The 23,875-nt window shown below is 40.3% G+C and overlaps 1 protein-coding gene, 1 long non-coding RNA gene and 1 pseudogene across 11 annotated transcripts in view; 1 reads left to right on the top strand and 2 right to left on the bottom strand.

Annotated features, from left to right (window-relative positions):
- Positions 1-23,811, bottom strand: ZBTB24 (zinc finger and BTB domain containing 24). Of its 10 annotated transcripts, XR_005654382.1 has the most exons (8): positions 23,593-23,807; positions 21,954-22,936; positions 19,792-19,959; positions 19,194-19,277; positions 18,624-18,707; positions 15,395-15,503; positions 3,032-3,113; positions 2,245-2,259 (listed from the first exon to the last, which is right to left on the bottom strand). XR_005654382.1 is itself a non-coding variant. In XM_039870254.1 (7 exons), the coding sequence occupies exons 2-7, from the start codon at positions 22,906-22,908 to the stop codon at positions 1,539-1,541; spliced, it is 2,094 nt and encodes a 697-aa protein (XP_039726188.1). In that variant the 5' UTR covers positions 22,909-22,936; positions 23,593-23,807; the 3' UTR covers positions 1-1,538. The 10 variants fall into 10 exon arrangements, 5 of the variants coding, with proteins under 5 accessions (XP_039726188.1, XP_039726189.1, XP_039726190.1 ...); XR_005654387.1 differs by lacking the exon at positions 15,395-15,503 and having other exon boundaries at positions 1-2,259; positions 19,194-19,272; XR_005654380.1 differs by lacking the exon at positions 15,395-15,503 and having other exon boundaries at positions 1-2,259; positions 2,924-3,113.
- LOC120608461 (uncharacterized) overlaps positions 1-23,875 on the top strand; it is a 48,545-nt gene that overhangs the window by 7,300 nt on the left and 17,370 nt on the right. The window lies entirely within an intron of this gene.
- LOC120609477 (uncharacterized) lies at positions 6,871-6,989 on the bottom strand (annotated as a pseudogene).

Genomic DNA, 23,875 nt, shown 5'->3' on the forward strand with positions numbered 1-23,875 from the left:
TTGGATTAAATAAACTGTTTTATTAAAATTTTGCCTTTTGTTTTAATTATGGCTACTAGAAATTTAAAATTACACGTGGTTCATATTAAATTTCTCTTAGCACAGTAGACTGTCATAAAGCTAGTTAAACTTGTCTTATAGTCATGTGACCATATTTCCTGAATAATTATCCAGCTATCCAGAGTGAGCAGCTAAATATTCATTTACTTGAATACTATTTACCTCCTGGAGAAAATGTGGGCCAGTAGGCTTTGAAAGCTGGTAAAAGCTTAGCATTTTAAGAATAAGGTTAAAGTAAACAGTTTAAATGACTAAGTCAAAAACCTGAAATAATATTTAAGGCATTAACTGCATTTGCAAAAATTATACTTTTGCTCTAGTCAGGTTTGATTTAACATCACTTTGGTCGAAACATATAAATCATTTTGGAAATTTTGTGACTTATATACACTAAAATATATTTTGGCAATTATTAGAAAAATGCTTTCATCTTCTCTCAAACCTGAACAATTCTCTTTTAACCTCCAAATTTAATGATTCAGGTGGATATCAAAGATGTCTAAAACAAGAAAACAAGTAATGTGATGATCCGGTTAAGAAAACAAGTAATGTGACGATCCGGTTAATTTTAGGGTAGATTACCCCTGCTCTCTACCAGCATTATGTTAATGTACATATACTAGTGCCCACCTTTTTTCAAAAATCCTCTACTAGTTTACTTGAGAGAAAATGATAAATATTCAATAAGATATTGTGGGCTGGGAAAACCTAACCTAAATATAATTTAATCTTTGACAATGAGTTAAAATCATGGTTACAGACACATGCTGGCTACTAAGTCTCTGAGGCTCAAAATTATTTTTAAGATTATGAGAAGATATTTACTTTAAAAAAATAATGTGTCCATTTTGTGGGATTTCACATACTCTGCAATAAAAATAGCTTATAAGTTCCCATCTCCAGAAAGTTATCAGCCATAATATACAGATCAACATTTTCAGAGGTTGATTAGAATTCAGTGCAGTATATTTAACACAAATTGCACTGAATAAAATTTTTTATTCCAGGATAATTAAGAAAGCTCTAACTTCATCATGAATATCAAATATCATTGCCTATGAGAAATGAGGAAGTGCAACAAACCATTCTATCCAATTCAACATATGACTTCATTCATTTTTTTTTTTTAAAAAAAACTATAACTGGAAAGGTCAGCAAGACCATAGCCTATGGCTGTGAACATTTAATACCTACACAAAAATCTAAATATACCCAAAGAAAAATTACCCAAGTCTTTAAGAGATGCAGTAGATGAAGTAAAAACCATTCATCAACACTGAAATGCTAAATTCCAGTCAGTACTATATATAGGACATGATACAATCCTGCTGCCTGGATGGAATGCATAACTATCAGCTAGCTATCACATCTCTGTAAGGATCTGTGAGTGTTTCAGGATAAGCCTGCGTTCAAGCACACAAACTCACTATAGCTGGCTTATGGAGAAGAAACCAGTAGAACAGTCAAAAGTTTCCAGGTCAGCTCTGCTCCTGGCTAAGCGGTGTGGGCTGGGGCACATGGTGGCTGGGTGTTGGTGGAGCAGGCTCCTGTGTCAGCTGCAGGTGCTGAGCCGGATCTGAAGCACTTGCTAAATGGAGCTCCCCTGTTTGCTCTTGGTGGGCGTGAAGATGCTCCAAGGTTTCCTTGGAGAGTGTGATTACATGCACTGGCTCGGTCTGCGAGGGTTCCATCTGGCTTTCAATCATATTGAGGCTCTGAATGTGTTCTGTTTGCTCCTGCTGAGCTGAAAGAATTAAATTCCGCAGTTGTTCTGGCTGCTGTGTGAGCAGGGTGAGGTTAGCAGCCTGGTCTGCGGTCATGTTCTGGGAACTCTCTGCAGTGACGATGCTGATTCCTTGACTAGGACCAGGCATGAAATTGATGTTATGTACAGAATCAGTTACAAGAAGCTGAATTTCCTGCTCTCCAGAGGTAGAGAGTTGATATGGCTGCAGCTGAAGAATATTCCTGACCTCTTCAGTGTTATTATTGCTGGAAACGCTGCTGGCATCTGATGCATGTTTCTCTTTGCTATGGATTTTCAAGTGAGCCTTCAAGTTGTCTAAGCGAGCAAACTGTAGGTTACACTCAGGGCAGGAGAAAGGCTTTTTGCCTGTGTGTAGAATGCAGTGTCTCCTCTTGGCACTGGAGTCAGAGAAGGATTTGCCACATATGCCACAGGAGTATGGCTTTTCTCCTCTATAAGGAAACATAACATTTTATATTAAAAACAAAAAAAGCTATTTATTACTTCCTGATTATTTGGGGAGAAGCAGTCAACAACTTATGACCGGGAGTCATAAGTCATGGGTTCTCTTACAAACAAAGACTTGAAGCAAGTCACAATTTTCATGGGCTTTAGCTTCAATCTTTAAAAAACAAAAAAGTGAGGGTGGTGTCTGAGGAAGGGTGGTGAATGGGGTTGGGCTAGATGTGATAAAATTTTATGATTCCATAGTATTTATTTCAGATAAGAAAGTAAATATTTATATATCACACATATAGTTCTTTTTTATTTTGTTTAGTTCTCACAGCCAATTTTTCGACTTCAATAAGTACATACGACTAATTTCAACATTAAAATTTGAGTAGCCCCTAATTATTTGTGATGCTGTCAAAAGACCTACTAAAGCCAATCTGAAGTTGTATGAACAAAAACATTTATCAGAAAACATTAAATACTTATTTTTGACTAAAGATTTAAACTTTGGACCAGCCCCTAGCCCAAATTGAAGTTCAAGAAATGAAATCAATAATATAAACTTTTGCTAGCTATAATCGGTTTTCCTGATTTTTACTTAAGTGAAGAATTTCCTCACTGAAAAAGATTAAAAAAAATAATGAAGTACACAGAAAATTCTACCTGAGTAATAATTTGGGGAAAAGGACTATATAGGTAACATATGTCACCCAACTGAATGCCAGGGCCGAATGAGGACTCCACATGAGAGACATATCTGCAAAACTTTACCGATGGATTCTGATGTGTGTCTGAAGAGAACTCTTTGCTGTGAAAGATTTGCCACAGATTTCACAAGTAAACGGCTTCTCACCTAGAAAAAAGAAAACATTTAGAAATATACAGTCAACATAAAACAAAAAGCAAAAATCACCCCAGTTTCACAACATAAAAAAGAACAAAGGAAATACCACTTAAATTCTTAATATGCATGAATGCATTAAGCATTTACCAAGCACCTATGTACCTAAGCACTATGCTAAGTGCCAAGAGGAGGCAGAGAAAGTGTAAGGCACGGTTCTTTCTCTTAAGCTTAAAAACTGAAATAAGGAGGTGAGTGATTATAAGTAGGGAATAAAGGAACGCACTCCATTTAATCCTCCATCGTCCATCCTTACGATGACTTAAAACTCTCATATATCACTGCTTGGTTAGACAGGTCTCTTGACCTTCATAAGGACCCCTGTGCCCTAGGGTGACTTACATATTATTTACATTTATATCTACCTTCCAAATGTATCCAGAATCTGAGCATTTCTCACCATCTCCACTGACAACCCTGGTCCAGGCCACTGGCATTTCTCTGCAGCAGCATCCTAAATGACTTCCCTACTTCTGCTCCTGATTCCCTATCCTTACGAAGTCAGATCATTTCACATTCCTGTGCAAACACTCTAATGGTCCCCATCCAGACATAAAAGTCAAAGCCCTAGGCCTATAAGGAATCAAAGATCTGTCTGCCCATCCCGACTCCTTGCCCCAAACCTCCCTAACTTCATTGGGCACTCTCTCCTTGCACGGGGACTCATCCTCTAAGGCATAATGGAGAGTCACTGAACTCACCACACCCATCTCCTCTCTCAGGCATGTCTCCCCCAGGGATCTCCCAGCATGAGTCACTCTCTTCAAGTCTCTGCTTAAAGGTCACTCTACCAAGAGGCTTCATTACCATCTAAAGCACTGCCCCACCCCAAACACTCCTAGTCCACCTCCAGAGATAGTATTCCCACAATGCTATTAAGTTATTTATCATCTATCTTCCCCATCTTACGTAGGATAATTTCTAAGCCGATTCACTCCTTGAACTGCAGTGCCTAGAATCAGGCCTGGCACACTGTTCCAGGAATCCTTGTTGAATGAATGAATTTCGCAGGATGGTGACTAAGGCCTGCACAAGATGTGACTGCTCTACACTCCAATATAAATTAATAAAGCTTCCACGAGTGTTTATTCAGCATTAGTCTGTACACTGCACATATAGCAACAGACTGTCATACTCTCCAGAAACAAAATTAAGTGATCTCAATACAGGCAAGGGGACTGTAAGTTTTAAAAAAAGAAAAGAAAGAAGGAAAGTCCCATCTAACTAGGTAACATCAAGGGAAGAGCGCAATTTGAAGTAGAAGATGATCAGGTAGCTTCCCTTTCAAAGCACTGACTGGAAAATGCAGACATTTCTCCAACCTCCATCTAGGCAGAGGACACTTGTGACAATTTGGATGAGTCTGCATCTTTGCATACCTCTTACAACTCCAAAGGTTAAAACCAAGCCATTGTCACTATCTTTCCATTGCTTTCCAAATCAGAACTGGGGCCTACTTTGTTCTCAGTTCATTTTCTCCCTTTCCACATTCCGAAACCGAGTACCTGTTCTCTGTGCTTGTCATTCATTTTGTCCAGATTTACAATCTCAGAGAGTCTTTCTGTTGGCAAATGTTTTAAATAATGAAAATTCTTTCTGGCAACATCCTCCAGGTGAAGCTCTTTGAGGGAGTGATCAGGACAGTAAGAAGACAAATTTTCCTAGCCAATGTGAGTCTGGGGAAAGTATTCCTAGCCCTCTGGTTTCTGATTTGTGCTGCTAACAGAGTTACACAGCTCTACTGCCCTCAGTTGAGCGACCCATTCCTTGCTGGGTTGACTCAGTTCTAAAACACTGACAGATCATCAACAAAGTGCAGAGCTGAGAAACAAAAGACATGGTCACTGTCTTGAAGAGAATGCACTGTCTGTTTGAGAATTTAAGAGACATGCAGTAATCAAGTAACACAGGGTTGTATTTGACTAAACATTCAAATGAGTGGTATCAATAACACCGGGTGAAGACAAGATGATGGATGTGGAGGAAGAAGGATCTGGCTGAACTGGAGCAAAGCCTGGTTCAGGGACTAGAATAAACAGTAAAACCGAAACGTGGATGTTGGAAGCGACCATATGGACAAGGAAGGGTGAGGATTTACTTAGGTGGCAGAGCTAAAAGGTGAGGCCAGACCACAGGGAGCCATAAAATCCTGATAGAGTACCTGTGGAACTTCTGGAAACTTTTAGCAGAAGAACATGACAAAAGTACTATGAAAATAAACATGAGAATGATCGGAAGGGTGGGCTGGAGGCAGCAGCACCTGGAAGGAATTCCTGCAATATTCTAGACATGAAATGCTGAAATCTGGACCAGTAGCTGCAGCGGGTAGATGGAGAAGAAGGAAAAAAAGGTGAAGTGACAGGGCCTGGGTGGCAGTGGGGCCAGAAGGAAGCTGGTTACAGGAGATTTAGACAATGGTGATTCAAGGCTAGAGCAGAGATACAAGTATGACTCTAAAGGTTCCACCTGGGGGAGGCCCACAGAAATATTTAAGTAACTCAAGGGTTTCCTTCCAGACCCTCTTCCCGGCAGTTTATGCCACTGACCCCACCCCGACCTTGATGACTTGTAAATTCCCATCCCAGCTCCAGATAGTGCTGACTACTTGGGGCTCGCTGGGTATCAGCTGATTTCCCATCACAATCAGTTCAAACCTAGAATAACTTTTTGGATAATAGCAGCACCATCCAGCCCCTACCCAAGGCAGGCCTAACAGGCACATGACATCTCCAGTTCACTCTGTGTTCACATTCAATTGGCAATACAGTTCTATATAACTGAACGAAAACAGCTTTTTCTTTAAAAATCACCCATCTTCACTGTAAAGACTCAAATGACACTGAGAAAGCACAAAGTATGAACAAACAACTCCAAATTCCCCTCACGTGATAGAGCTAGTTAATACTGCGATGAAAATCTTTACAGACATCTCCTTGTGAATGTACACATGTGAGTATACAATTTTACACCGTGAGATCTGAAGGGGTTCAGAATGGGCCTCCCCAAGATGTGCCACTTTGGTATGTGGATTGTTTTGAGCTGAAGGCTACTGAGACTGTGGGTTCATGAGAAACTTTTATCTTGCCCTTAAAAAACTTAAATTGGGGGCCTTGAGAATTATCACCAGAAATAACTTTTTATGACCTATTGGTACAGCAGGACAAATTTCTAATTACTGAACATCTGCTCTTTTTATCGTCCTGTGCATATCTTCCTCCTCTCTAAAGCCCCAAGGCGCCTTACCTCATCCTCAGCTCCAAATGTCATTATTACCTATTTTCCCTTCCTCTCTCTGACTCTCTCATGTATCTGGGGTTCTCATATGTATGAATGTAATTAAATTTGGTCATTATCTCTTATAATCTGTTTCATGTCTATCTGATTGTTAGATCAGCCAGAAGAACACAGAAGGGTAGAGAAAAGTCTCTTCCTCCCTTACGGTTGGCATTGTAAGCAGGATACTTCACTGGCTTGGCACTGTTCACCCCAAAGCTATGCAGTAGAAAGATCCCGGGACCTTTAGCATGAGTCGGCAAAGCCAAGAATTCTTGCCAAGTAAGACTCCTGAATCTCTACCTGAAGAGTTCAATGGACCAGAATGGTGAGAGTCTTTTTCTTTCATTTTTTTTTTAGGCAAGGCAACCCTTGATTGACTTCACAGATTTCAAGGACCTTGTCAGCTTACAATCCCTTATTTTTTTATTTTTTACACCTACAGCACCTGGTCTTCCTAGGTGGTCTCCTATCCAAGTACTAACCAGGCCCAACCTTGCTTAGCTTCCAAAATCAGATGGGATCGGGCTTGTTCAGGGTAGCATGGCCATAGATGAGTCCTTTTATTTTCTAAATTTAGGAGAAGAAAATATTTGTGGAAGTACTTCCTTGGGCTTAGCAACTTTTTGTTATTTGGTGTGAGTCCTCTCGATTTTTATTGATCATTTCCTCCCAAAGATGGTGACAGTTTTGTCTGTTATGTTGTTTGTTTTATTCTATGTTTTGAGAGTTTGGTTTTGACTTTCTCTCTGGTCTCTGCCATCCAGAAGATGTATTTATCAGCTTGCATTTGGCAGCCAAACAGACTGGGGATTCCGGGCAGCTGAATCTCTTTGTCTTTTTGTCTTACCGTGCCAACTCTCAGGAGAATTTCATGAGGGGCCTTAGCCATTTTAATCTTCATTGCTTGACTACCTGTAGCAACAAGGGGCTTTTTACTGTCTTAGAGTACTCTGGGAGTGAACCTTTTGGATCTCGTAAGGGCTGCACTCTGTACGCTCTTACATGGACCTTGGTTAAGTCATAAAAAGGCTTATTGGTTTGAGTCATTAAGATCCTATTGCTGAGGCCAGAGGATCCTTTGAATTGGAAAAACATCTAAATTAGAAAATTTTTAGAAAGTGCTTACCATAACAGCTGTTTCATTGTTACCTATGGAAAGACTAAATTTTAAAAGTGTTTACAAAGAAATATAAGGGTTCCTCAAAAAATTAAAAATGGATCTACCCTTTGACCCAGAAATTGTACTTCTGGGATTTGTCAAAAGAAAACCAAAACACTAATTTGTAAAGATCTATGCAACCCTATATTCACAGTAGCGCGATTCACAACAGCTAAGATATGGAAGCAACTGAAATGCCCATCAACAGACGATTGGATAAAGAAGTTAAGGTTCATATATATATAATGGAATATACTCAGCCATAAAAAAAAAAGAAATTCTACCATTTGCAACAACATGCATGGACCTAGAGGTTATTATGCTGAGCAAAATAAGACAGAAAGATAAATACCATATGATTTCACTTATATGAGGAATCTAAGGAACAAAAAGAACAAACTAATCAAAAACAGACTCACAAATACAGAGGACAATCTGGTAACGGCCAGAGAGGAGGGAGTTTGGGGGGCTGGGAGAAGGGGGTGAAGGGTTAAAGAAGTACAAATTAGTAGTTGATAGACAGTCATAGGGATGGGGAGCACAGCATAGGGAATGCAGTTAGCATTAATGTAATGGCTAGGTGGAGAGCTAGAGAAGAGAAAGAGCAATTAGGGAGGTCGTTTTATAAACTATATAAATGTCTAAACAATGTACTGTACACTCGAAACTAATAATAAAATAAAATGCTAAAAAAGAAAGAATTCCCTTAATAAAAAAAAGGGAAGATATTGAATTTGCAGTCTCAGCTTCCTCTCATGGGTCCTATAGATACAAATAAGAACATTAGGTTAATTTACCAGAGAATGGAAAGTTAAGAGGAGAGTCAAGAGACTCTTCCCAACAAGGTAGACATTTTTAAAGGATTATTAAGAAAGAGCTGAATAAAGCAAATAGTGATTGGGGTGAAACAAAAAGAAAACAGAGAATCACAAGACTAGTCCCAGCAGGGTGGAAATCTTTAGATGGTTATTAAAAAAATTGGTAAAAATAAAATACATACTAATGGGGTTAAACAGGTTTTCATACAGCACTACCAAGGGCTGAATGGGCCAAAGTAGCCCCTGCGAGTCCTCCAACATTAAAGGTTCCCCCTGCCAATCCTCTCTATTTACCTCACTTTGAGAAATTTAAAAAGCTGGAAGGTAGAAAATATAATGAAAAATCTGACCAGCAATCTTTGGGGCAGCAGTTAGGCCAATTAATCAAGTTAAAGATTGACAAAAGGACCAGTGTCCCTTGGCCTGGCCCCTCGTTAGGGACCCAAAATCTTTTTACATGAAGTAGGTAATATAATCAGAGAACAGAAAAGAGCTATTTCCAGGACTCCTTGATATGGGAATTCCATGAACTGTGGTACCAAAAACCACTGGTGAAATAATGTAGAACTATAAGGGTTGATAAAACTATGACAATTTGAATGTTTAAAAAGGCTTCATGTGAAGAAATCACATCAATTTTACCTGAATGTTTCATGGGAATGGACATTGTGTCTGGCCGGGATCAATTCCCCTATCCTGTATTATAAAACCAAAATCTGTTGATAAAGTCCTAATGGAGGCTACAGTTAGGAATGTAAGAGTTGATGGAACTAAGGTAAAAGTTTATAGGAGAATTGATATATGTTCAAAAGGCCTCATGCGAAGTGACTACATCTCTTTTACCTGACTGTATTATGAGGGTGGACACGGTGTCTCACTAGGAAATATTTCCCCTGCCTCATATTGTAAAACACACGGCATATACATCCACCCTTCAAGCAATATTTATTAGACATGTTAAAGAAAAAAAATCTAGCAAAATCTTACTTAAGACAACTTAAAATTTTTATATCCTAAGAACCAGGCATGGTAACTGTCAAGGAGGAAGCTCCAAAATATTGCCAGATAGAAATGTGGGCTAAACTCCATTTTTGGCTGGGGTCCTACGAAACTGCTACCAGCCCTAAAGGAAATTATAACCTAAAATTACGACAGCAATTATGAGTAATGTTTCAATTAGATTAGATCATTTAAAAGTGCATTTAAAAGGAGGGCCTTCCAAGTTAAATAAACAGAATAAGTTAACTACTTTTAATTGGTATGGAAGTGCCTCCATAAGACTTCACTGTTTTTAAAAATAGCATTCTCAACAGTTTTTGTAAACAGATTACTCCTGAGCCCAGTGAGAGAGGGCAATAAAATTTTACATTGTCCCTTCCTTCCTGAACCCAGGCCAAATGGCTGTTGATCCTCTCTCTCCGGGATAGCTGTTGCCTGTATCCTAAGGGCTGGGCTTGGCTTTCTGTCTGCCTGTGATATGCAGGCTGTCAATTCTTTCTTTTGCCTATTAGAGATCCAGTGACTCTGGAAAGTAATAATCTTTGCATCCTCTTGGGTCCACAGATTCATTTAATACTACCAAAAATATTTACTGTTTGTCCTAGCTGAAACATGACATTTGAAAGGATTTAGTAACTAAGATTAGAAATAAAACTATGTATCCAGAGGGAAAGAAGCTAATCAGGGATGATGTAGTTGGACAGGTAGATCAACCTATGATGTCACTTCCTTTGGAAAATTGAGAACAATTGTTCATATCTTACAATCTTTGCAAAACCAGAAATGCAGCTCTAGAGGCAGTCCTAAGCCTACCTATCATCCTCAATTCCTAAGACTAAAGAAAAAAGCAAAGGGGAAAAAAGTTTTTTTAAAAAAAAATGATTATAGAAGCACTCTTGCCAAAATCTAGCCCATTATTCCATAAGATTGTTTTCCCAAAATATTAATTTAAAAAAATCTTTAGTTTATCTGAGTAGATACATTTATTACCAATCTCATGGCTAAAATTTTAAAACAAAGGCTACGAGATCTTCATTTACATCTATCTATATGTTCATGTGTTGTGTGGTATTTTCTACCTCTGAATGATACTGCTAATTTGCAAAAGAGGTCTATTTAATTGGCTTAAACAAATAAGTGCTATATAAAAATTCTCCAAAGTATACCAGAAACCCCAATGCTTTTCAGCATCATGTGATCTGAGAAAATATTTGATATTAAAGCTGGTTTGAATTTGGTTTGGTTAAAACACATATCTTTAGTTATCAAAATTACATATAAAACTTTTATTTTACTTGTGTTATAAAAAAAGTTCATGTTATCTTAGTTATAGGAAATGGCTTAGGATAACAATTAAGTTTGATATCTCAGTAATCTAAGCATAGTTGTAAAGGATTAATAAACTAGAGTTAAAATAAAAGCTGTTTAAGTGAAACATTTTAGCAATAATTATCAGTACTATAATATAAGTACTTAAAAAGTTTCCCAAAATCTTCTGGTAACTTGAAATTTTAGAGTTTTACTAATTTAAATAATAATTTATTGAATATCTAGATCATTTCCAAATAAGTCTATTTACTTTTGACTTCTTATAGCGGAGAAACTAAAAGATATATTTGGATCTGTTAATATTTTGCACTTGGTTGACCAAGTATGTTTCTAAAACTTATGAACTACATTTACCAGTAAAAGAACCTGTTTCTAGAGGTTATAAAATAGTCATAAATTTGCCAACCTAAAGAATGCTAATTGCTTACTTTTTAGTTGTCATTAGAAATTAACGTTTCTAAGGGTTAAAAATTCTAATTAATATAAAAAGAAAGAATATGTTTTCAGTAAAAGAAGGTATAACATATGGGAGTGCATTTTTGAAGAAATTAAAATGATTTGTCTTAAAATAAGTTGGTTATTTTTGAATCAGTAAGAAGAGACAAACTAAACTGGACAAGGAAAGTTATAGAAGTTTTGTGAAAAGGAATTTTGAGAAAAAAACACTTATGTATGGTCAAATTCAATAAGATCACAATAAATTTAACTAAATGAGTTTTAGTATCAGCAATAAGCTGATGCAAAATTAAGAGTTTGGTTCTATTTCTGTTAAAAGCACAAAGTTTTCCTGTAGTATTGGTCAGCTCCTGATAAGATACGGTGAAAACTTTTCTGTCTAGAAAGCAAAGATTCTGTGTTTCTTTCAAAATAATTTTGTTTTGTGTCATCTTAATGAGGTCTTTGATTAGTTAAGAAAACTCAATCTTCTCAATTCCTTCTCTATTTGAAATGCCCTGACTTCCATGAAAAGGAAACAGCAACAAAATCTATGAAGATTGTGGCACTGGTAGATGTAGTCCACTCTGCTTCTGCAAAAATGATTCCTAGTGCCAGACTTTTGTCATCTTGATGCCCTAGTAACACTGCAACAGACTGCTCCTAAATCAGAAAAACTAAGATGGGTCAACAATGGCTGTAAATTTAACCAAGAGTCAGTGCTATGGGAAACCCAAGCTCCCTGGCAAACCCCATTTTTCATTTTTTCATTCCTTCATCCACCACAGTGCATTTAAACTGGACTTCACTGAACTGACAGTATTGGTCAGTGTGTTCTTATTTTATGTATGCTTTTCCAGATGGTCGAAACCTTCCCTTTCTGCAAGGCTGATGCCTTCACAGTGGCAAAGAAATTGTTAGAAAATGTGTTTGCCACTTAGGGTATACCTTCCACAATCTCTAGTGATGGAGGTACCCACTTCATTGAGCAAATTATACAAGCCTTGATGAAGGCCTTGCACTTACAAACATCTTGGAATTATCACTGACCCGAATGCCCTCAATCGTCAAACAAGGTTGAGAGAACTAATGAAAAAACTTGATTCAAACAGAGCAGTTTTAATTACGAGACCGAATAAACTGATGATGATGAATACAATTTTTACGACCTTTTGTTTGAAACATTGCTGATTTGATCCCGCCAAAATTCAGAAACTCTCAGTGAGTATTCTTATTTTCATGGCATTACTGTTATTTGCATAAGTTCAATAAAAATCTGTTCTCCTTGTAACAGGACACAACTGGAAACACTGGTTATATTAACAAGGCTTTAACTGGCATGTCATATTTGAGAGAGACATGCATAGACTCAGATATGACCAGACAGCTTTAAGGAATGAAAATTAATGAATAAAAGCCAATAAAACCCTGGGAAATTATCGGCTTGGAACCATGCTTACAGGGTTCTCGGCAGCCTTATCGGATATTGTAGGCAACATCTGAGGGCAAGTCCTTGTCTTGGCTTTCCTGAGAAGGCTTTTAAAATCTGAAGATTCCTTACAAAAAATTCCAGCAAAGTAGACTTAAAAGAGCCTACAGATTATCATTCTTGCTGCTCTATGTAAATAACAGGCCAAATTTATTAAACTAGACTTATTTTACAATCAAATTCATCTTAATTTGGCTTCGGTAAAAATAGGGGTGATTTTAGAGAGAAAGATTATGTTTTAGAAATACGCCTTCATGGATAGTCAATTCTAGTGCTGTTCATTGTCTTTTGAAGTTCTGTTCCTACCTGTAAATTAGAATGGATCCTGAATTCTTCTAGTTCTTTCCAATCTCTGGCTGTGACTTGCCAAACTAATGTTTCCAATTTTTTCTCCCACCTTTCTTACTTGAGAACTAAAACAGCTTGTGCCCCAAACCCATGTGAGCTAAAGTGGGACAACTGGATATAAACGTTACAAGAAATCACAACAGCTCAGACATGGACAATCTTTATGTCTGTTGCTAAAAGATCACCAGAGACATTCAAAGTGCAGACCAGGAAAATCTGTCAGATTGTCACTGCCTGCCTTCACTCCATCTGAAGATGCTTCAACTCAGACATCTAGAAATCTTCTCAACTGGCTGCCTTCAGAATTCAGAAACTAGGATTATAGTTTACACCAATCATACTCAGAAACTAGGATTATAATTTGCACCAATCATTAACCATTGATTTTGTTTTGTTTCCACAAAGATGCCACTTATTAAACACCTGACTGCTTGCACTATAGGCCTAACTTTGGAAGCCCACCTGCATTACTGCCCCCTGAAATGAGATAACAGTTGTTTAACTGAACTGACCTACTCTCAAGACTGAAACTGGTTTAGTAAGATATGGAACAATCTATCAACCCAATTTCTGAAATGTGAAACTTCTCAGGAAGTTTCAAAGGTGAGATGGAAAGGGTTCAGACAGGCTACCCCAAGATGTGCCACTTTGGCATGTGAATTACTTTGAGTTGAAAGCAATCAAGTCCCTGCAGATTCATGAGAAACTTTGGTCTCTTCCCTTAAAGAATTTAAATTAGGGGCCTTGTCCATAATAGGAGTTAGCACCAGAAATAACTTCTTATGGCCTATCTATAGAGCATGGCAAACTTCTAATTACTGATCATCTGCTCTTATTATTATCATCCTGTGAAAGACTGTCCTCCCTTCTGAAGCCCCAAGGCAACTTACCTCATTCTTTTGATCAGAATGTCATATATACCTCATTTCTCTGTCTCTGAACCTGTCATGTACTGTGGGGTCTGTGACTCCCTCATGTGTGTAGGGTTCCAATAAGCACATACGTTATTAAACTGGGTTATTTTCTCTTGTTAATTTGTCTCATGTCTATTAGATTATTAGACCAGCTGAAAGTACCTAGAAACATAGAGGAAAGTTTCCTCCTGCCCCACAGATTGTTCAGTGCACATGGTCTGTAATGTCAAATAAAGCCACACCACTATTTTAAAAGGCTGTGTTGTGTTTAACTGTGTATCCTGTCCAAATTTACCTAATCCCTTACTGATGGACACTGAAGTAGTTTTTAGGCTTGTGACATTATAAACAATTCTACTCATGATGAATATCCTCATGCAAACATCTTTTGACAACTGGGCAGTTTACATTTTGATACATATTGCCAAAGTTCTTTCCAGAAAGTTCCCAAGTTATATTCCCACCAACAGAACATAAAGTTGCCCATTTCTTCACATATTTACCAACCTAGTAGGCAAAAAGAAGTGCATATTTCTTATTTTTTGATGATCAATGCAGTTAACATCGTTTTATATGTCTACTGGCCATTCCTGTGTCTTCTATGATGTGCCTTTCATGTCTTCTGCCCAGTTTTTTACTGGGGTACTCATATTTTTGAACTTTTGGATATTAACATTTTGTCATGCTTACAGTGACTGTTTTTCCCAGATTAAAAATCTCTTACATACATCTCTTTCTTCCACTTTCTTAACCCAAAAGCCTTCATCTTTCTTTCCCAAAGAGCCTGCTAACCCCCAGGACCCTCCCACTCTGCCCATCCTCTTGGGGCTGCCCGAGTTCTTTTAAATACGCGAATCAAAATATGCCTCCTCTCTGCCCAAAGATCCCCCCGCACTCGCCTTCCTCCTTGTAGGTAATCCCACTCTTGCTGTTCACCATGGAATTGCTCCCTGTGGCCCTCAGATGCTGGCCTCTCACTTCCTCAGTCTCCGCACACCTTGTTTCTGTCTGGGAACGCCTCTTCCCACTTCCTTTGTCCATCCACACTTACTCTGGCTTCAAAATCCAGATCTTTCCTCTGAAATGCTTTCCCACATCTTCCCAGAGAAAGGAAATCATTTCTGTCACCACGTTCACACCTCTACTAAGGCTCTTATCAGAGATTCACTAGATCGCACGTAGACTCTGTAAGGGTATGTTACAGCGAGGGGCTCCTGAACTCACCGACATGGGAACAAGCATTACTGGATGGTTTGGAAACACATGGAGATTTAGGAGCTTCAAACCCAATCCTACAAAATGAGGCTGTGAATGAAAGCTGTGACTTAACTAGATTATGTGTTATTAGGCAGGACATCTACATGTGAGTGGGAGCCTATAGCTAGAAAAAGTGTTTATCTAGTATCATGCAAGGGACAGGAACACTGGAGGGATGGGGCTGTATTGTGGGATCCGAGGTCACTCACCAGGCTTCTTCATGGCCTGGGTCAATTCCCTGAACTTGCCCCCAGCTCACCAAGCAATCTTCTGATCACTAACTTGGTTTTCAGGTACAGTGATGTCAGGAAGGTGGTACTGTGGGCAACAGAAAGGTGTAGTCCCTTTGTTAAGTAAATACATTTGCTGGCTTATTGGTCATGTGATTGGTCTGGCTGGGCTCAGTTCCTGTAAACTTGACCAGGTACAGGGACGAGATCTGAGCACGAGAGCCCAAGCTGCAGCAACCTCACCAGTCCTGCCTGTCTGCCTGATGCCTTGCCTCCATTTCAAAACACAACCATCTCTCTCACTAAAGATACCCTCTTAGGGAAAAGAGCATTTTTTATTTATCTCTGACTTCTTGAGTTTGGCACAGGACATCTAACCCAGAGAGACCTTTGCACTTAAAGAGCTAAGAGATAACAGTCTTGGTTTTCTGACTGAATGTGGCCCTCCTGTTGCAATCAGTGCTTCCTGCCCTGGCCCGCTCGGCATGACGTGCCAGCTAAGGTCTGTTTGCACCGCTACCTGCAGAGGTGAGTGCCAGCTCTGCCGGCAGCCTCTCCTTACACCTTCCACTCCGCCCGGATAGCAGAGAAGGGGCGTATCGACTCTTCAACAACGATATTGTGCACAACGTCTGTGCTAGAGACGGGGGGTCATAATCCCTGCCCTCAAAGAGCCCAACTTTTTTTATGGGTTTGATTTCTTATTTCTAAGTCATACAAGCCACTTCCCTCTTCTGCTTCTCTGCAAAGTAGAGAGTGGAGAAGGATTTGCTGGGATTATAAAGAATATCTGTTCCTTTTCACCCCTATTTTAAGGCCTATGTCTCATAAAGACCAGAGATCTCACGAACACCTCACACTCGGAAGACAAAACCAAAATGAAATGACTCACCTCTGGCTCTCCTCAGCATAATCAAGGTGCCTCAGCTCTCCTCCACCTCCACCCACTCACTAGGTATTCTCATTACAGCTCCACATGCTATTTACAGGCAGATGTGTAAGCATGTAAATTTATACCTCTGCTTGCATGTCTCCCAAACCTCCAGACTCAAATATCCAGCTGCCTCCTCCACATCATACTTGGATGTCAAATAAACACCTCAGACTCCACAGGTCCAAAATCTTAACTTGATTTGTTCCTCTTGCAGTCTTCCTCAGTTTTTCATCCTTCTAGTTTCTTTTGCGTCCCTCTTCTCTCACCCCACATCCAATCATGAGCAAATCGCATTGACAATTCCTTCAGAATATATCCAGAACTGGACCACTTGTCACCACTCCCACTGCTGCCACACTGTGCCAAGCCCGATTGCCACAACAGCTTCCTATGTGTCTCTCCACCCACTTAATAGGTACCTGCACCCATGCCTCACCCCATCCACATGGCAGCTGGAGCAATCCTATTAAAATTCTAAGTCATGTCACATCACCCTTGTTAAAGTCATCTCACTCAGAATAAAATCCAAGTCTTTCCTGTGGCCTCCAAAGTTCTTAAGCCTGAGGCCACACTAGAATCACTTGGGAAACTTTTTAAAATGCCAGTTCCAAGGCCCTACGTCAGGTCAATTCGATCAGGATCTCTGGAGTTAGAACTGAGCCTTTTCTTTTATAGAGCTTTTCATGTAACTGAAGCACAGTTAGGCTAAGAACCCCTGCCTTACACGAACTACAATCACCTCTAATGTCCACCTACTCCATTCTTTCCTTCCCCTACCGCCCTGGCCCTGCGTCGGCCACTTCTGCCTCTTGACATTTCTCCAGCCATGTCAGAAACTCTCCTGTCTAAGAGTTTTGTACCTGCTGTTCCCTTTGCCTAGGAGGTGCTTCTCCTGGAGAGCCACAGTGGCTGGCTCACTCCCCACAGCATTCAGATCTCCATTAAAGATGTCACCTTGTCAGTGAGGCCTTCCCAGACAAGTCCCCACGTTAAAGGGCAGCTCCCATTCCTGTACCCTGTCCACTTACCCTACATTTAGTTCTTCAATGCGTTTACCCTCATCTAACATGTTACACAGTTGTTGTCTTCCCTGTTCCAATGTCAACCCCTCAAAGCAGGAGCTCTGTCCACCTCACTTACTGCTGTATCCTCAGGACCTGGACCAGTGCCTGATACCCAGTAACTGTTCAGTAAATATGTGTTAAGTGGATAAATTAAATTTCACAGAAGTTATTAATGATAATGTCTGTAGGAAGATTATAAAGAGATCCATTTTCATTAAACTCATACCCTATCAGACATTTATTTTAAGAGAGCAAGTTACTTTAAAGAGAAAAACTTCAATTTTTAGAAAAATGTCCAAAGCAACATAAACCAATCTGATATATGATTTTAGTAGATAACTGAACAGAATCATTAAATAATTAGCTTACATTAGAGTATTTTTCATAGAAAACCTAAGAGGTTTATTTTTAAGCGCACCTTACCCAAAGGTCTAAAAGGTCCACATTTTTACTTTTCTGATCTCAAATGAAAGAATATGACCTGCTCTAATCAATCTTGCTTCCTCTTTACTCCTGAAGCTCATTTTTCTGGAGGTGGCATTGCTTAAGTTTTAAATACTGGTTCCAGGAGAGAAAGTGAAAAAATCCTCAGTGTCTGTTATCTTGGTATCTGTTCTATTTTACTTCCTTTTCTAAAAAAAATTGTCTTGGTCTACGACCATCCTATCCTGAACAAGTCCAATCCCGTCTGATCTTGGAAGCTAAGCAGGGTTGGGCCTGGTTAGTACTTGGATGGGAGACCACCTAGGTGCTGTAGGTGTAAAAAATAAAAAAATAAAAAATAAAAAATAAATAAGGGATTGTAAGCTGATGAGGTTCTTGAAATCTGTGAGGTCAACCAAGGGTTGCCTCGCCTAAAAAAATAACTAAAAAATAAATAAATAAAAAATTATCTTGATAATCTTCAATGCTGAAATAAATTAAGAGTGAAACAAAGAATGAGACTTAGACTTGTACTGTTTTATGGTATCAGATAAATTCCCCTATGTGAATAGTGCTCAGTAAGAAATCTCCATTGTTCTAGTCTACAGAGATGTGATTTCCTCACAGATGTTAACAACATTGTCTTGGGCTTTTAAATGATGTACTTATAAAATTCTCACCCAATTTACAATAGACACAGTCTGAGGAGGGGACTCCAAGTGCATCATTTCTCACTCTCCTGAAAACATAAAGTATGCTAGAAATAAAGGATGAGACAGAGTTTTACCTGTGTGTGTTCGTAGATGTTTCTTTAGCTGAGACACATCCATGAATTTGCGATGGCAGTGGTTGCATTCCGGTAATGAGTGGCCTTGTCGCAACAATAAAAAAAGTGTCAGTGCATATATGCTCTCCCTGCATTTCTTCAGTGATTTGTGTTAAAGCACTTCCCTGAAAAATAATCACTTTCAATATGGTACTTTAATAAAAACAACCACCTTTAAATTAATTTGGTAACAGTTAATATTTTCCTATGCATCTCAACTTACTGCTTTGCAAAGAGAGTTGGGACCCTTCCGATCTCCCTAAATATAATCTTCTTCCCTTGAAGCACTGGTATGACTATGGTCAATTAAAAAAAAGTGATGTTCCCAAACCCCCGTTCATTTCTTATCAGTTGGCAGGAAAGAAAAAAGGCCAATAGGTGGAGCCAGGTTGGGAAAGCCTAGGCTGGCAGCTATGGGATGGAGACATCTCTGTCCAGGCACCACTAACAACCAATCTACTGGCGTCCTCTTAGTCATTTGTATTTCCATTTCTCCCCCACCAATCCAAATTTTCTCTCACATTATTGTACCTGTATGAACTCGGTAATGGCTCTTTAGTTGTCTTTTCTGGCTGAAATATTTTCCACACTGATCACAGGTAAAAGACTTCTGTCCTGCCAAATAAAAATCAAAACACTAAAATACGCAAAAAGTATAAAGAACGAGAATGTTCACTAATAAGGTAAATACCACAGTGGGCTCAGTCCCCTATTTTCTACAAATGATACAAGGGACCTGTCTATAAACCTAAATGCCATCAGAAGTCTACCACAGTAACATGAATGTGCAAAGGTACGTAAGGCAATAGGGAGTGTTGGAGACTGGAGGAGAACTGGAGAATACACGTTTTCCCCAAAGGCATCAAAAGTAAAATAATTCTAAGCTCTCGTGGTTAGACAAAACGTGTTAGCATACTGAACTTCCAGCGGCCAGTTTATAAGCCCTAGTTTAAGGTCCAATGCTGTGCAGAACTCTAAACTGTACTCTGACAGATTCACAGTTCTACCATTAAGTGAACACCATATGGGAAATGACACCAGACTGAGAAGAGACCATTTAGGTCATGGTAATGCCCACCCCGAGAATGGAACCTGGTGGCAGCTGGCCCTCTGGTGCAAGCCCGGCTACCTGAGTGCAGGCTCATGTGCTCCAGCAGTGAATGCTTGGTGGTGAGAGCCTTGCTACACACGGTGCAGGTGTATGGCCGCTCGCCCGTGTGTATCCGGGTGTGGACCTGCAGGGAGTGCTTCTGGGTAAAGCCTTTTCCACACTCGTTGCATTTGAAAGGTCGTTCCCCTAGAATAAGAGCCCCAGAAAATTGGCATAAGCATAAATCTGCACATCTTTCTGTTCCCTCCTAAATTAAAATGATAATAAAGGGATGTCTCAAAAGGCACATATCCAAAAGGCCAGTGAACAGGAGAAACAATATCAGCAATAAAATTTTGCAAGCTGGAACAGATAAATCTGATGCCAGCAGTGAGGACTGCTAAGATACAACCTAATTTTTAAGATAGAGCCTCCATAAGGCTTAGGAATTGGTGGCACCTGTTATCTCTGAAAATAGGGGTAAGGAGGATAAATAACAGTCTGTTTCAAAGGTATTTAGGTGCCTCAGATCCAGTATCCTGCTCCATGGAGCCAGGAAATTGGTCCTCTCCCCAATAGAAGATGGAGACAGTTCTCTGTGGAGGGTAAAACAAAGGGTCTATGGATTCGGAGACTGTGGATCAGAGATCTCCCAGCACAGTGGAGTGGGACGACCCCAGGGAGAGCAGGTCACAGTTTATGTCTGAGACTCCTCCCGGCCTTCTTCTCCTTCCCACTCTAGACACTGGCAGCCAAGCCCACAGCGTCCATGTGAGAGAGCAGAGAATCTTTGCCTGAAACTTGAAGAGTCCGAGGTAAGAGAGCATCAGCAAGGAAGTGGGGGCCAGCCCCACCATGCGCAGGGAGGCCGATGTGTATAGGCCCTCTCCACACTCACGCAGTTGCCAGTAGTTTTTAGGAAACCACGTTTACATATCAGTTTTTTTAAAAAAAATCACCATTCAAGGAAGGCCTCTAGAAGTTGCCAAAACAAACAAGAAAAGGCAATTTGCAGAAAACAAACTGCCCAAGGTGAAGAAAATGTTAAAACCTAACAAGTAAATGTTATTAACATTGTCACCAGGTAAGATATTACATTGTGAAACAAACAAAAAAAAAGTCTAATAAAATTCAAAAAAAAAAAAATAGAGGAAAAAAAGCATCTACAAGTAAAAACATAAGAGTACAGATAGAAAAACAGTAAGAGCTGAAAGAGTAAGTGGAAATCTCCCAGAAAGCAGGGCAAAAAGTGAGGAAAAATAGGAGAGAAAAGATAAGGGAGTTAGAGGATAGGTCCAGGAGGTTCGACAGCCAAATAGCTGGAGTTCCAAAAAGAGGGAGCAGAGAAAACAGAGAGGAGAAATCATCTATGAAATAATACGAGAAAACTTTCTGGAACTGAAGGGTTTCCAGACTATGAATTTACTGGTATCCACCTATTAGAAGAAAACAGATCCACACTAAAGTGATTCAATACAAAATTTCAGAATACGAGGGGCAAAAGAGAAGATCCCATGAGCTATTTTCCTTGACAAATCTTGTAGAACTATTTAACTCTTTAAATTCTAGAGGGGGACTGCATTATCCAATATGGTGGTCATTTAAATTACTTAAAATTAAAAATTCAGTTCCTCAGTCACTCACCACATGTCAAGTGCTCAAAATCCACATGTGGCTAGTGGTCACCAAAATGGACAACACTGTAACTGACGGTGATATTTCCATCATCATAAAAGGTCTCTTGGCCAAAGTTGGGCTAGAGGGACTAAAAAGAAGGCATTTACAGCTTGACAGCTGATTAAGAAAGCTCAGGTCTAGGCAGACCTGAGCAAAAGCATAGCTATGGTCAAGATGAGGAATGTTCAAGAGTCAGAAAGCAGAATAAATTTGGTTAGAGATCGGTATCTGGACAGTATAGCCTTGAACCAACAACTCTAAATAAGGAGTTCTGGAATCAGGCTCTCTGGGTTCAGCTGTCACTAAATGGATGATGGAGGCAAGTTACTTAAGCTTTCTAGGACTTGGTCTCTTTGTCTGTGCAATAGGGATATTATCCCAAGGGACTGTTGTGAAAATAAAATGCAATTACATTTATAAAGGCTTTATTACAATGCCCATCACCTAGAAGTTGCACAATAAATTACAATTATTATCATTAGTACTGCAAAGCACATTCCAATAAGCTGTGAAAGCATAATTACCCGTGTGGCTCCTCTGGTGGATTGCTAAAAAGTGATTGTACTTGAAGACTTTGCCACAGTCTTTACAACGGGCCTCAGGGCCAATGGGGCGCTTTCTCCTTCCACAGACCCTCTTGGAGGAACTCTGTTCATCTTCATCCCCAACAAGTTTGTAATCTTTAAGTTTGATGGATCTTTGAATCCTCCGCTTGCTGTACCGAGTCTGGTGGTCCTGCTCATCCTGAGTCTTAGGATCACAGTTCTCATCTTTTTCAGCAGGCATTTCCTCCCCTCTACCTGGCTCACAAGCGGGCTCAGATTCTTCTATTTCTTTTGCTGAAATCTGTTCATTCAGTACCCCATTGTCTCCCTCTTTAATCACAAAGTTTTGTCTGTTCTGAACGGAATTGTTCACTCTCAGCTGTATTTCATCCTCTGTAGCCAGTTCTGATTTCCCCTCCTGCAAACTGTTGACTTTTCTTGGTCTTCCCCGTTTCCGCTTTGGAGGATCATTTTTCTTATTAGAAATAACAACCACTGGTGCACCAGCTGTGTTCAAAGTCGTTGGCTTTGGGGAGCTATGGTTATTTTGAAAGTCTGTGTAAGCCTTTACTAAGTCATAGACTTTTAAAAACTGAGCAGTAGCCAGGATTTGTTCCGTACTTTTCTCACTGGCCTGCAGACAACCCGTGTAGATAAATTCCAGCAGGATACCAAATGTGTCGGCTACCATGCCTTCCAGCATATAAATGGACTGGCCGATCTCCCCCTCTTCCGCAAACATCATGGAGAAGTATTCGCTACTGGCAGCCAGTAAGGCTTTGTGGGCCCGGAAATGCACATTTTCCACGATTAAAGTAATGTCACAGAGAAAGCCTTTCTTTCTCTGATCTTCGAAACTTGCCAGGACAGTGTCACTGTGAGTGTCTGAGTGTACAACGAGCTGCCCAGAAGGCTCTGATGATATTTCTGCCATTTTCTTCAGAAGCCAAGAAGGATTAAGCCTAAAATAAGAAAATATATGAAAAGGAAGAAGCATCATCTATCAAGATTATTCCCAGCCCAAGTGAACCTACTAATCACTTCACATTATTAGTTGAAATGTATCACTTACAACTTTAAAATGTCTATTTAAAATTTAGCTTTGGGTTCTCATTCCTGTTGTACCATTACCTAGCTGGGTGAATTTCCAACGTTCACGTTACCTCTCAGGGTCGATTTTCTCCTCTATAAAATTAAAGAATTGGGATCGACCATCTCTAAAGCCCTTCCCAGCACTAACTTTCCATAGTTGCACAAATATCAGAATAAAAATTAGTGGCTCGATTTCACACATTATTAGCCATTTTGTTGTGTGAAAACAAATATGAAAAAGGCGAAGAAAATGTACATGTGTGAATTTGGGGGTAGATGCAATTAAGTAATAATAACGTAAGACGCCAGGGGCCTCAGCTGTGGCAGAGCAGCGTGGATCGCCCAAAGCTGGCACTGGAGAGCGCACAGCGCGCAGTGACGGGTTGACGATGCCCGGGGCCCGCTGAGCTGGGAGCAGGGCGCGGGGGAGGCCCGCACCTCCCGGCCCGGGCTCCTCGGGCTGGGGTGGGGGTCGACACAGCCGCGGGTCCCGCACGCACGGAAGACGGGTCCGGAGAGAACCTACCTCTTGCGACGGCCGACGAGGTCTGGATCGCGGCCCGCCTACCCAGCGGCCTGGCGGGCGCATCCGCGCCGGGCCCTCCCTGCTCTTCAGCTGCGCCGGGCCTACCCCCGGGGTTCCTGCACCGCCCAGCTTCAGGTATCCGGCCGCCGCAGCCACAGCAGCTGCCAACCCGGAAGCACCGGCGTTAGAAGTCGCCTGCGCGGGGACGCCGGACCACGTGGCCCGCGGAGCCACCCCCGGCGGCGGGGCGGGGAGCGGCGGGGCGGAGCCGGAGGTTCCGCGC

The sequence above is a fragment of the Pteropus medius genome, unplaced genomic scaffold, assembly GCF_902729225.1.
Source record: "Pteropus medius unplaced genomic scaffold, Ma_sr-lr_union100, whole genome shotgun sequence".
Taxonomy (NCBI): domain Eukaryota; kingdom Metazoa; phylum Chordata; class Mammalia; order Chiroptera; family Pteropodidae; genus Pteropus; species Pteropus medius.